Raw genomic sequence first — 13,377 nt, 5'->3', positions numbered from 1 at the left:
TGTCCATTGCACACTCTTGTGCGCATGGCATTTTTAGGCACTGCTGGAAATGCTGTGGAAGCTCTGGAAAAACTCACAGCCTGGGGAGGGAGAATCCAAGTGTCCTTTACTGGAGAAATTTTCAGTGTATAATCGAATAAGGATTTGGAATAAACACCCTTGCTATGCACATCAACCCAATTAGCAAGACCACATAAACTACCACCCGACAAACGTGCACAACCAAATGTAAGTGAGATAGAAACAGGAAGAAGGAATGTTCTGCTGTGCCAGGCTGGAGACGATGGCGTGCCCACCTCTGCCACATGCTAGCTGTGTCCTCTGGGACAAGTCACCTCTTTTATCTCAGTCATCATTTCTTCATCTGTCAAATGGGGGTGAGGATAATCACTCATGGAATGATTACAAAGATGAAATAAAGGTGTGGTTGGAGACTAGGGCCTGGGCTATCATAAGCATTCTACAAATACAAGCTCTCATTCCCGCAGTATCCCTAAAATAACATGGGACCCCATCACGTGTTTGTATAATAAACTCAAAAGCACCCACACCCAAAGGTTGTAAAATTAAAACGAACCAGATGAGAAAACATTTTCCTTAACATCAATTCAGTCTAAGATTTGTAGTGCCCAGTTCTACCCAGACTTTGAAAAGTGACCAGGAAATGAAGAGAGAATTTCCCAGTTCTTGCCTCGGCGCCCTCGGCACTAGGGAGGTTCTACTCAATTCAACTTTAACAATGATGCGATTAAGTATCAAAAGTCCAAGACAGATTCTTGCAACTGTATACCAACATGTTATTCTCCTGTGCCGGCCTGTCTGGGATGGGTGTTTTCAGGGTGTAGTTATATGGAAATAGCCTCTGATTACATTTCTGACTTCTCCAGGTAGGTTATAATTTTAGACAGTTGTTTTGACGTGAATCTTTGGCAGACCACACATACCTGTGAGACCTTCAGGACTCCCTGAAATAGGGTGACATAAATTTTTTTTAATTAACTATTCCGATACATAATGTAGTATTCCTTACTTATTACTGTGGAAACACGCAAAGGGCCAGTTGCGTGCAAACAAAAAATAATTTCCAATGCAAGCAAGAAGAGAGAACAGGAAACAAGAAGGCAAACCCTTCCTCACTCTTGTTTATGATTATTTCTGTGATGTGTAAAAGGATGTCACAGTTCTCTGGACGAATCCCATATTCTGGCTCCAACTTAAGGTTCACATTTCGTTTTCTGAAAGACACAGGAGTAAAGAGGCCTGTTCTCTGTGCACATATGGGACTATCTATCTATCTCTCTGTATGCTTACAACTGGTCCTCTCTCTTCTACGTATATACGTGTGTGAGAGGTAAGTCCCATGAGGGTGGGGGTATGACTCTTGGCTCACTGCTGTGTCCCTGCGCCTAGAGCGAGCCCGACACGTGGAGGGCTATGTCTTCTGATGGAATGGATTAATCCATATGTTGAGTATGTGCTCATGTATCCATTATTCCTGATAAATACACCAATTTGTGACTCATTGACCTTTTTAACCCACGAGAAGCTCTGGATCAGCAAACAGTGAGGGCACCTTGCAGGTCTCACACAGGAGAGATGGAGAAAGGAGAAAGAGAAAACAAGCTAGGTGAGAACACTGATGCTGCTGTGCCCAAAGTTATAAATATTTATCCAGAGTTACCCAGCAGTGCAGTGGGAAAGCTGGCCCAAAACTCTGGGTTTCTAACTCTTTCCCCACCTTTTTGTCATTGTTTTTATCTCCCCTGAAGATCTTTCAGGACTCTCTTCACCTGATACTATGCTGGTATGTGCACAGCACTTTACAGTTTCCAAAGTTCCTTCGTATGCACCCCATCAACGAGGTCAACATTGTTCTTCCCACTTGGGAAGAACATTGTTCTTTCCACTAGGTGAGAATCGCAAGGCTCTGAGAGGTTGAGTGACTTACAGCTAATAATCAGGAGGAGGAACCTTTGCTGCCGTAATACTACCTTCTCCTTCCACCTCCTGATGCCTAATATTTCACCACTGGAACTTCATTCCTTTAGCTTAAAGCACTGGCCGCCATCTTTTAATTCCAAAAGCCTTTGGTAATGATCCTATCCTAAGCTGGTGTCAGTCACTGGTACCTTAATATACATGAATTTAGAATCTTTGCTGAAAGCATTTTTTGTAATACAGAGATGTTAAAGAAAAGAGAGGCCTGAAGGACCTCCTTCTGCTAGAAGAAACCCTACAATGAGAATTTGTATGTTGCGGGGGTAGTGGTGGTGGTGGTGGCGGGAAGCTCCGTATTATTCCTACTTTGGTCTCAGGCCATTGCTTTCATCATCTGGTGATTTTTGAAAAAATTCCAGCAGAAGCATCTTATTACCAGATACGTAGAGCAGTAAGAACAGGGGAGAGAGTGACCGAGCCTCTGCACTTCTGGGGAAGGGAACCTCAACCATGTGGCTCAGTGGGTTTCTGGCTTCTGGACAGACAGCATTTTGATATTTAAACTTTAATGTGAGTGACTCAGGAATAGTTTTGCAGACAGTGTCAAATGCCTCCTCTTGCCACGCTGGAGCAAGGAAGCCAGGAAGGACAGGCACCAAGGTTCCAGCCAGGCAGGAGTGCATTCATTACCCTGACCCTCAGGGCCCAAGCCCCCATTCTGTGCCATACACACGCTGTGCGAGGGTGCCAGGGGCTGGGGATGTCAGGGAAGGAAGGCATGCTCCCTGCCCTTGATGAACTCATAATCTAATGAACCCTATAAGTACTGGGTGTTGCATAGGAGAAGCCCAGGAGGTGGCTGAGACAGGAAGAGCCTGGCAACCTCAGAGGTCCAGGAGAAGGGAGGCAGAGTCCAGAAGAGCAGAGATAATGCCCCAGGAGCAGGTGACACTCGGGTGAGCTCCAATGTAGGGTGGAGACTATTTATCCTCTGTCCATGTCTACACCCGCTGGTGACTGTGTGGGTGGGGGTGGGGCATGGGGAGTGGTCAGAGGAGGCCTGGTCAGCACTTTTAAGGCTGTTCCAGGAGCCAGTGGGAGAGGCAGAGCCACACTGCTCTCCTTGTTCCTGCTATTGTGCTCATGTCTTACCAGTCCCTAAATCTCTATTCCTGGACTTCCCTTGAAGCCACTTCTCCCTCCTAGGAGGTGCAACCAAGATAAGGGCTCCCAGGGAAAGAAGAGCCAACTCTCAGCTTACTGATGGACAATCCCTTTCCCAAGGAAAAGGGGCTCAGGAAATCTTGGGTAGGAAAGCTCTGGGGTATTAGGACTCAAGTGACAATGCGGGGGACAGAAGATCTCTAGATGGTGTTTGTCAAGCCTGAGTAAAAGACCACAGGTCAAAGAGCGGAGAAGAACCTGGCCTGGCCATGCTGGCAAGCTCCAAGCTAGACGTTGGAGTGGTGGACTCAGTCAAAAAAGGCTGGGGAAGGGAGACGGGGTAAGGAGGAAGACCAGGGCTTAGAAGCCTGGGAGAGCCCAAATGGTCGAGGACAGCAAAAATCCCATCCAAATGCAGAATGGGGAGGTCTGAGGTCACTCTCCTTGTATCTCAGTAATCAACTGGTCTCCATGTACCTGAAGACAGAATTAACAGGCAAAACAAACCCTTTTGATGGAAGCATGTAGAATGGAGGGAAAGAGGGGTAAACGCAGGTGAGAGTGATCTTGCTTTAATATGCAAACAAGGTTGATGGAAGGATATGACCAACAGGCAGAGAGGCCAAGCAGAAAAACAGAAGTTTGGGAAAACAGGACCCTGATGGAATGGGCCTCCAGGTTATCTTGGGCGTCTGGGAGCCTCTTGGCTGGCCTCACTTGGCACTGGAAAAAAATCACTGCTTTTCTTTCAGAGAGTTGCCATATTTTCCTCAGGCCAGCTGCCTTCTCATCTACTACCTGTTCTCTGCAAAAATTGCCAGCAAGTTTCCAAAGCAGCCTGTTTCTTTACGGAGTCAAAGCCCCGGAGAAAGTGAGGTGCGAAAGGCTTGACTCCCTCCTCCTGGGAGGCAAAGCTAATGGGCAATGGAGCTGAGCTGGGAAGCCAGCGTCCTGGATGGCTGTCCTGTGGAATTACGCCTGAAAAGCCACTCTTTCTGCGGGCACCAACTTTATTAGAGGAACTGTTAATTGAGGGATGGTGTGGGAAGGGGGAGAGAGCAGTAAGAGGCAGACATGATTTAACACTTGATGGGCTCTGGAAAAAACCAACAAAACCCAACAAGGAACGGGGCTTGGAGCTTTAGCTTGGCACATTCCTCGTTCCACTGTATACATGTTACCAAAATGAATATATGCAAGTGTACTATGTGTGGGCTAGAGTCTGGGGCACAGTAGCACAGACTTAGTGAAACAAAAAGGCATTTCTCCTGCCTCCACTGTGTCTCTTGTGGTGCCATTGTCTGATGCTAAGAACTCACATAATAACAAAAAACAATGCCCCTATGAAGGGGGGGAAACTTGATTTGGCACCAGCAGTGGTGTTTTCCATGGGAATGGTGGTGGGGGCTGTGGCTGACTGTGGGAATAGTGCAAATCAGCACTTTTTTGTCGATTTTCTTCAAGCCATTGTTTATCTTGGCTTTGGTCAGATCCGTGGCCCAGCTTGAAGATTCCCACTGGGCTTTCTGAAGCTCACAGACCTATGAGAGATGAAAAAGGGATAAATAAATAACTACAAAACACCCTATTCCACCCCCCCCCCCGCCCTGCCGCCCCCCCCCCCACCCCCGCACTCATGGGTGAGGTGTGCCTCTCCCGGCCAGTGTGTATAGACATATGTGTAGGGCACAATACTGCATAGGTACACATTTGGTGTGCCCACTGGGGTGAAAAACTCAGGTTTTCTTCCGGCTTAGCTGGTTCACTGTCTCACTATCATTTTTCCCTTGGGTCAAGGGAGATCGGGGCTGTTTTATACAAATGCTAGTTTTTGTAAGATGACATTAGATAAAACTTGTTTGAGACTATACCTTCCTAAAGTCCTTACACTTACAGGCTTTTAAACATGTGTTACTCAGGTTGTGGTCCCAACAGGAACAAAAAGTCAGTAGTTGTTCTGATAATGGAAGGTGAACTTTTATTTCATAACTCCTAGGAGCCTTTATTCAATCCTAGCTAAAGGACGCAGAGATCAACCATGCAAAATTTGTCTCAGGACCGAAAATGGACAGACAGTATGTGTAGTAGGATTATATTATGGTTCGAAACGTGAATACATTTGGCTTTAAAATGCCAATTACTGATTGCTCCTCTCAGCAGCAGGTTATTATATTCTGAAAGTAGACAAGACTTTCTTAAAGGTTCCATGAGGGTATGTGTTCTCTAAGTTTTACATAATGAATGTTTTACAAAGAAATGTGCTTTCTCTCCTTTTTAAAAAAGTTTCCATTTCTAATAAGGGTCTTTCCAGACAAATGCGTATGAAGCAGCTTCTGAGCATGATGGCTGGGTTGCTCAACTGCAGGGGGCAGTATTTAATGTGTCTTCTATGTAAATGGTTCCCCTGAAGGAAAATTCCAGTTGGCCTTGCAAGGTGACAATATTTAGATGGGTTTGTTGCAGAGACGTTTTCCAACAGTGCAGAAGAGCCTTGTTTCCTGCGGCTTGTCCCCCACCCCACCCACCCCTTAGATGCATGTAGGGGACCCAGGTTTTTATCTGGTCTGGATTGAAAGAAAAAGATCTTACCATGGGTCAGGTAGTGTGCTTAGTGCAGATATGATTTAATCAATACAAGAAACTTATCAGAGTTTCATGGATGGGGAAATAGGCCAAGAGTGGTTAGGGACTTGCCTGAAGCTTCAGGGAACAGCCTGTGAGCTTCAGAGCTGAATTTGAAGCCTTTCTCTGTGACACTCCCTAATGGGCTTCAGTTATCCCTCTGACTCCCACTGTACCTCTCCCAAGCCTGGAAAGCATCCCTGTTTCCCCGCAGATCCTGACTAGGTGATAGCAGCAGTAAAAACAACAATGTCAATGGGTAGGAGTCTTCAGAGCCAAAAGGCGGAATTCAGCTGGGGTGGGCAGTGGGGAGGGGGCCGTGTCCCAAGCTGCCATTTCTGCTGCTCTGTCAAATAAAAGGGTGCCAGGTGCGGAGGCACCCTAGTGTGAGCTTTGCACAGCTGGACCAAGGCTGGGAAGAGGAGTGTGGAGAGAGATGCTTACATCTCCTCCCCCTTCCTGGAAAATAACTTTGCATTTGAAGGGAGAAAGAAAGAGTGAGTAAATCTGTAACTGGGATTTGGTGGCCTGGGGATTTCATTTGATCCGGTGAAGACACATGCCTGTTCCCGTCTGTGTGCAGGGGTGTGTGAATTGGGGGAAGGAAACTTCAGGATACATGTGATGGGATTTTTTGGATTAGGTTTTTATTAAAAAAAAAAAAAAAGTCCTAGCAGCTACTATTTAATGGGGACCCACTCAGTACGTGCAAGGCATTGTGCTGGACCCTTTACGAGGTCTTATTTTTATGTGAAGAAAAAAATAGCTTACTAGTTTGTTTTTATGCAGGTCCACTTAGAGGCATCGAGTATTTTTTCCATTCGTGTTGAAATACAGCGCTCTACTCTGAGGTAAGATTTGGGGAGAGGCGGGGAAGGTGCGGAGACGGGCAGAGGGCGGTCCCTGCCTCGCTTGTCTCCACCTTTTATTTTGACCGGTCCGATGGCGACAGGCTCGCACTAGGACCCAGGCGCCAGAGCGCCTCCGTCTGTCCTGTAGGTTCATTCAATCTCCCATACACACAGACCCACTGCGAGACCGACACACACTCACACACACTCACACACACAACTGAACGCACCGAGGCTCGGGAAGTCAGGTCGCCTCCTAGCCTCGGCGCCTCCTCCGCTCCAGCCAGCCGGGTCTCCTCTGGGGACCGGAGCTCGGCCGGGCAGCGCAGCCCCCAAAAGAGGACCAGCTCCGCGGACCCCGGTTCCTCCATGGGCAAACGCGGGCGGCCGCGCAAGGAAGCGCGCTGTGAAGGCGCGGGGCTGGCCCCCGCCGCGCCCCCGCCCGTGGCCGCGCCCCAGCCCCCGGCCCAGCCCGAGGAACCCGCGGGGGCCAAGCTCAGGTGCCCCTTCTCGGACATTTTCAACACCAGCGAGAACTCGATGGAGAAGCACATCAACACTTTTCTGCAGAACGTGCAGATTCTGCTCGAGGCCGCCAGCTACCTGGAGCAGATCGAGAAAGAAAACAAAAGTAAGTTTAGGGGCCCCGGCTCCGCCTCGGCGCCCGGCTCTTTCTTCCTCAACCACTTGGGCGACCCCTGTCGCCTGCTCGGCCCGCGCCCCCCTCCCCCCAACACACACATCCAGCCCTCGGCTGTAAAGCCGATGACACCGGAGAAAGGACACGCACGCACAAAGCTGCTAAAGATGTAACAAAGACAAGGGGGGGTGGGGGGGCCTGTTGGTGCGTCCGTCTGTCCGTCTCCCGGAGGCTGGGAGGACCGCGGGGAGCAAGCGGGGGAGTGTTGTTTGCTGACAACTGAGCCCAGAGCTCATCTCTTCGAGGTCGCCTTTCTTCCTTCTCCACCGCCCCCCCCCAGCCTTCTCGGGCAGACAAGTGTTGTTTTTCTGTCGCTCGTTCCTGGGTGGGGTGGGGATTAGAAGCCGAAAGTTGGAAATCGTAGGCAGAGCTCCGCGGTTCGAGAAAACACACACATACACACACACACATACACACAGAGACACACACGACAACAATAACAACAACCACCACCACAACAACCAAACAGCCCTCCGCGGCGTGGGCTTGAGCTGGCTGACTCGGTTCTGCTTCTCCCTTCTGTCTACGGTGCTTTTTTCCTCCCCTCTCGCGGCAGGGCTCAGGCCATCGCGTCCGCGGATACAGTCCCCCAGCACCTCGGTTGCCCTGGGGTGCCGCCGCCCCCCTCCCCCAAACAGGCCGGCTGGGCCAGGCAGCACCAGCAGCTCGCCCCGGACCCGCCGTCCTGCGCCCGGGAAACTTGGCGAGGGGGACACAGCTAAAAGGAAACTTTGGGATCTCGCAGGAAACAATAGTTGGGGAAGAAGGTGTGGGCTGTTGTGTGCGGTTTCTTTATTTTCCGCGAGACGACTTACGAGGGAGCGCGCCTGGCGAGGAAGGCAAGCGCCTGCCTTGTCGATTTCTGCCGTTCTCCCGCCCCCACCCCCCCACTCCTTCTCTTGGGTTCAGGTGGAGAGCAATGTTTGTTGGGGGGGGGGTGTGTGTGTGCTGGGAGCCCCACCCGGGCCTGGCCTCCTTTTTGTATTTGTTTGTTTCATTTTTGTCCCTGCCTGCTGGGTCCCCCAGTCTTCCCAGGCAGTCGACTCAGCGTCCTAACGGGGGCACGCGTGTGCGGCATCTCCAGCACGGTGCTCACAAATAAGAGCTGGGGGAAGGGGTCGAGGCAGATAAACCCATGGACTGGAGAAAACCAGGCTGTTTCATCTGTCCGAACAAGTAGGAAGATCAATGAGACGAGAAAGAGAGAGAGAAAGAGAGAGAGAAAATGGTCCGATTGCAACGTGTCAGATCTTGCAGCCCCCCCCCCAAAAAAAACACAACAACAACAGTCATCAAACACAAAAACACCTCAGCTGACCAACACCCCAGGCCTCCAGGGTGGAAGTAACCGTGTGTTGCCAGCGCAATTGTGCAGTGGCTGAAGGCAAAAACAAGGATCTGTGTTGGGAGACGGTTGTGTGTGTTCTTTTCTTTCTCTTCTCTCCTGTTTTCTCGGAGTGCCAGGGTTGCCAGAAAGGCGCATCGCTAGTTGCGTAGCCGACTCAGTTTGCAATTATTCATGGTGTGTGTAGGGGGGCATTCGTCAGGAGGGTAGTTTCTGAAAAGCCAGAGCTGGTGGGGAGCTGGGTGAAGACGTGGTTTTGTTTGGCGTGTTTGCTTTTGTTGGAGGGGGGAGGGGCGCGATTTCTTTAGCTACCCCTCACCCCTGTCCGGGGTTCTCCGGAGTCTGTCCCATGGTGCCGACTCTGGCGGGGGGTGCACCCAAAGAGGGCACCTTGGCAATGTGTGGCAAACCTGGTCCTCCCCCCCACCCTCAGCATGGTGTACTAGGGAGGCTGCTGGAGCTTCCACCGCGTCCCGCCCCCCCCCCCCCCGCACCCGCAGACAATCAGAGACCTCCGCCCCCCCTGGCCGCCTCCCCCGCGGCGTCCCCCGCCGCCCTGGCCGCCGCCACCTCCTAGTTTACCCCGTGCCGGGGCTCCGGCGTGGCCACCAGTCACGTAAGCAGAGGGCCGGGCGCTCCGGGCCGGGCTACCCCGCACGGGGCGGGCCAGCGGCAGCCGAGCCGGGCTCCTGTGGCCGAGGAAGCCAGGGGGCTTCCTCCCGGTCCCTCTCCCGAGCGTCAGCGCTGCAAGCCCCGCAGCCCCCCGAGAGGGGTTCGGGAACCTCAGCGCCCCAGTCAAAGTCAACTTCGTGTGCGTAATCAGCCCCTCGGCCCCACTGCCCCCCCCTCCGGCCGGCTCCCCGCGGGAGTATTTTTAGCTCTCTTGCTTCTATTTGCCGCCGCTGTTTGGCTCTGCATGACGTGATGCCAACGGCCCCCAGATTTCCCCGAGAGCTTGGGGCGCTGCGCCTTGCGGGGCTTGGCTGTGGGGGCCCAGCTCCAGGCCCTCGCCCCCTCCCCAACAGCTCTCGCTGGCGAGGGTGACCGCCAGCAAACTACGGGCGACCATCGCCGGGTCCTCTATTATGCCCCTTGCAAAGAGAAGCGGCCCACGGGAGGCTGCTTTATCCTCCCCACTTTCGGTACCCCCCCCCCCAACACCTCCCGCTGGGTCTGGGTTTCCTGGTATGGAAAACGGCGGGCCCTACATCTGCCTCATTTTATTGGGGGCGCTTCTTCGCGCTGGCTCCGCTCGCCGTTGTTTTCTGCTCGCTGCACACAATGCCCGCGCGTCACGGCGGTCCGCGTGTGCACAGCAATAACGCGAGTTGGGGGGCGGGTCGTGCGTGCGCCGGGCTCGGGCACTGCGGGTCGCTCCGCGCGCGCGGGGCTTGTTTTGCTTCAGAGCCCCGCTTTCCGAAACGCTGACATCATTCACTCGTTGGGGGAGGGAGGGGGATCTGGGCGTTCCGATAGGACTCCAGCATTTCTCAGGTCCCTGGTTTTTGGAAGGAAGCAGGGATCCTAGTTGTTTAATTATTATTATGATGGGAGGGGGGCTCAAGCTTTGTTTGTTGGGCAAGTTATTTTTTCTTTTTTGCTTTTTAGGTCACTACTGCAAAGGGCATTGCTGGCCGGCTCAGGTGCACAACCTCCCCGCCTTCATTTCTGCCAGTTCCCCTGTAATCACTTGATCTCAGTTTCTCCGCCTCCTCCTCCTCCCCCTCCCAGCTAGAGACACATGGTTTCCACATGGAGACAAACTTCTTTCCTCTGACTGGACTTGACCTAGCTGCGTTGTTCAGCCTATCGCCAGCTTCAGCTTTCTCTGACGTCACGCGTTGCTGGGGCCAGAGACTGGTAGGTGGAGCCAGGAGGCAAGCCAGGAAATCTCTGGGAGCTGTAGTGTGGCCAGCTGGTACAATCCCTTCTTAAAGGGACGCTCTTCTCCCCTGAGAACGGGTGTCAGCCTTGATTCTCCATTTCGGGTTCTGTGAGACCTTCCCGAAATGCACCAGTAGACCCTGGTCACGAGATCACACGTTTCGTTTTTACTGTTGTTTGCAAAGTACTTACTTGGCAGGAGCTTGCCTTATTTTCCATTGTTGCCAGAACTGCTTTTCATTGCCTCTTTGAGGTTTCCGTAGTAGGAGTGCTCACCAAGCTGTGGCCACGGTGTTGAATTATTCCCAGTAGATATGGTGCGGCTCCTCAGGGGAGGGTATTCAAATTAAGTCACCCACTACTGACGGGCTGCTCTGTGCAAGGCAAGGATTCCCAAGGATGTGTGGGAGCGTTTTCCTGCCGTTCCAACTGATGTGACTCCTTAAGGATCTCAGATTAAAGGGCTCCAGAAATATTAATCATGGAGACTAGGACCAGTTATCACAAAACCAGAAGTTTTACGTAAGTCACCTCTGGCTTGGTCTTCTATAACTATTTGGGGTCCAGTGAATGGAGGGGGGGCCGGGTGGCCGCGTAGGACTGACTGATCGTTAGAAAAATATTTACTTCCTGTTTTGGAGAAGATTAAAACTGAAAGGGAAAAAGAACCGGACTCACAGAAAAGCTGCTCAGTGGACAAGCAGAAGCTGCTGTTAACTTAAGGTGACATCCAGAGGATAGTAATGGGCTGCACAGTCAGTGTCTGGGCAAGGTTGCTTTGGGGGGGCAATGCTTAAGACAGAGAAGAATGATTACATGGGAGTAGAGATCATGGATTACTGTCTGGGGTGGATTAGCTGGGTTTGAGGGTGAGGTGCTTTCCTAGGGGCATGGACAGGCCAAGGAGCAGCCTCTTCCTCCTCATGGAGGAAACTGCTGCTTTGTGGTGTCATTTGGCTCCTCCCTGCCTTCCTCGCCTGATCTCCTCTGCTCCTGTCCAGCAGGTCCGCCCGCAAGCACGTTTCTCCGTCATGACTCTCTGCTTGACTCAGACTCTTCCCTCTGTCAGAATGGCTTCATTCTCTTACTCCTCTAGGGTTATCTGTATCTTACTCATCCTTCAAGACCTAGGTCAGCTCCCACCTCCTCTGACAGCCTCCTCTGGCTATTTCTTAATTCAGGGTAGTTGAGAGACTGAGAGCTTTACAGTGAACCCAGAGCAGGGCCCAGACTCCTCCTCCTTGCTGCTTACTGGCTTTGTGACTTCGGTACAAGTTAACCAGCCTCTCTGAGGTTCCTTTTTTGTAAATTGAGGATAACAATAGAGCCAGCCTCACATCATTGCTGAACAACTAAACGAGGTGCTCCATTTAAACATTTAAAGTCCCTGGAATATAGTAAGTGCTCAATAAATAGCCTCTTCTCTGAGCTTTGATAATCAGTAACCATGCAATCTTCTACCCACTACCTGTGTATTAGCTTTATATTCCCAGGGAGATGATCACCTATAGCATTTCAGTGTATCCCACCATTGCATATAGCATTCCACTGGGCATACAGGAGACACTTAATATGCATTCTTTGGTTGGATTTGTCATGTACTGGCTATGGCACAGTGATCAGGTTTGAAGGCCAGGGGACACAGTAAAGACTTTCTGGGGGCTTGGAGAAGTGTTGGAAATTCTGATCTCTTCCAAGGAAAGACGTTCTCCTGTAATCAACATAGTTTGCTCTTGGCCTTTAAAGACCAGGGGCTGCACAGAGATGGTAGGTTAGGGTTGGAGAGTTGAAAGTGCCCACTGTCATCCGCTGTGACCCAGAAAGTGAATCAGTTACTAGCTTAGAGAGCAGGGGACTAGGGCAGCCTTGCTAAAATTGAGGACTTTAATGGCAACTAATGTTCAAGCAGGTCACATTTCTACATAGCAGGCAACTTACAATTCATTCATTCATTCCGCAAATATGTATTGAGCATGACTATGTGCATTCGCTTTTCCCTGACAACTCTGTGGGTTGATTTATGGTGGGAGTGGAGTGGGATATTTGTTTTTTGGGGGCTTTGTGAAAAGAACATTCTTAAGTCAGGTCTTTATTTTTGTGCTGCATCCTAAATTAGGTTTCTCAGATTCAGCCCCCACCCCCCAAGTTTTAAATAAAATTTCTGCCCACTGGTAAATGCCAGAAGAAGACTTTGAGGATGTTGTTGTGGCTTTCAGAGCCCCAGAGCTCCTAGGGACTGGGCACACCACAGAGGGGACCCAAGGGACCCTAAGGAAATTGGAGAAGTTGAACTGAGCCATTCCTGGTGTGTGTGTGTGGGGGGGGGGGGAGGAGGTCCCATCAGTTCCAAGACAAAACAATAGCTGCTCACTGACCCTCCATGGCTGATGGAAACACTCTCCCATTGACGCACCCAGAAATGGGGGTTTTTATCTGAGGATGGCTGGGCAAGAGTTTGGAGGGAAAACTCAGGGAAATGAAGACGGTTGCATGTTGCAGCACCAATTAACTGTGTTGCATAATATAGGTACTGGCTACCATTTTTGAGCATGGACTATATACCAAGTATGGGGCTAAATGTGCATTATCTCCTCCAATCTTCACAACAACCCCATGATATGTGCAATTTTATTACCCCATTTTATGGAGGGGGTAACCAAGGTGCAGGGATGTTGAGTAACTTGCCCAAAGGTCATATGGTTTAGTAAGTGGCAGAGCTGAGTTTCGAACCTAGGCTTCTGATTCCAGAATGAGCCTGCTGTCTTAAGCACTTATGCATGTACACATTTACCAGCCAAGGAATGAAGTCCAGAGACGTAAAATGACTTGCTCAAGGTCACCCAGCCACCCAAAGCAGAGCTGGTATTTGAAGC

General features: G+C 50.9%; 1 protein-coding gene across 1 annotated transcript in view; it reads left to right on the top strand.

The window, feature by feature from the left end:
• Positions 1-6,713: 6,713 nt before the first annotated feature.
• The window catches only part of MXI1 (MAX interactor 1, dimerization protein), an 80,658-nt gene continuing 73,994 nt past the window's right edge, over positions 6,714-13,377 (top strand). The window contains exon 1 of the mRNA XM_059173238.1: positions 6,714-7,206. Within this exon, the coding sequence (XP_059029221.1) occupies positions 6,945-7,206 (262 nt within the window). The 5' untranslated portion in view covers positions 6,714-6,944. The remainder of the gene's footprint in view (positions 7,207-13,377) is intronic.

This window comes from Mustela lutreola, chromosome 4 (assembly GCF_030435805.1).
Source record: "Mustela lutreola isolate mMusLut2 chromosome 4, mMusLut2.pri, whole genome shotgun sequence".
In the NCBI taxonomy this organism is placed as follows: Eukaryota; Metazoa; Chordata; class Mammalia; order Carnivora; family Mustelidae; genus Mustela; species Mustela lutreola.
Note: the sequence above shows the minus strand (reverse complement) of the source record. Positions and strands in the feature narration are given on the sequence as shown.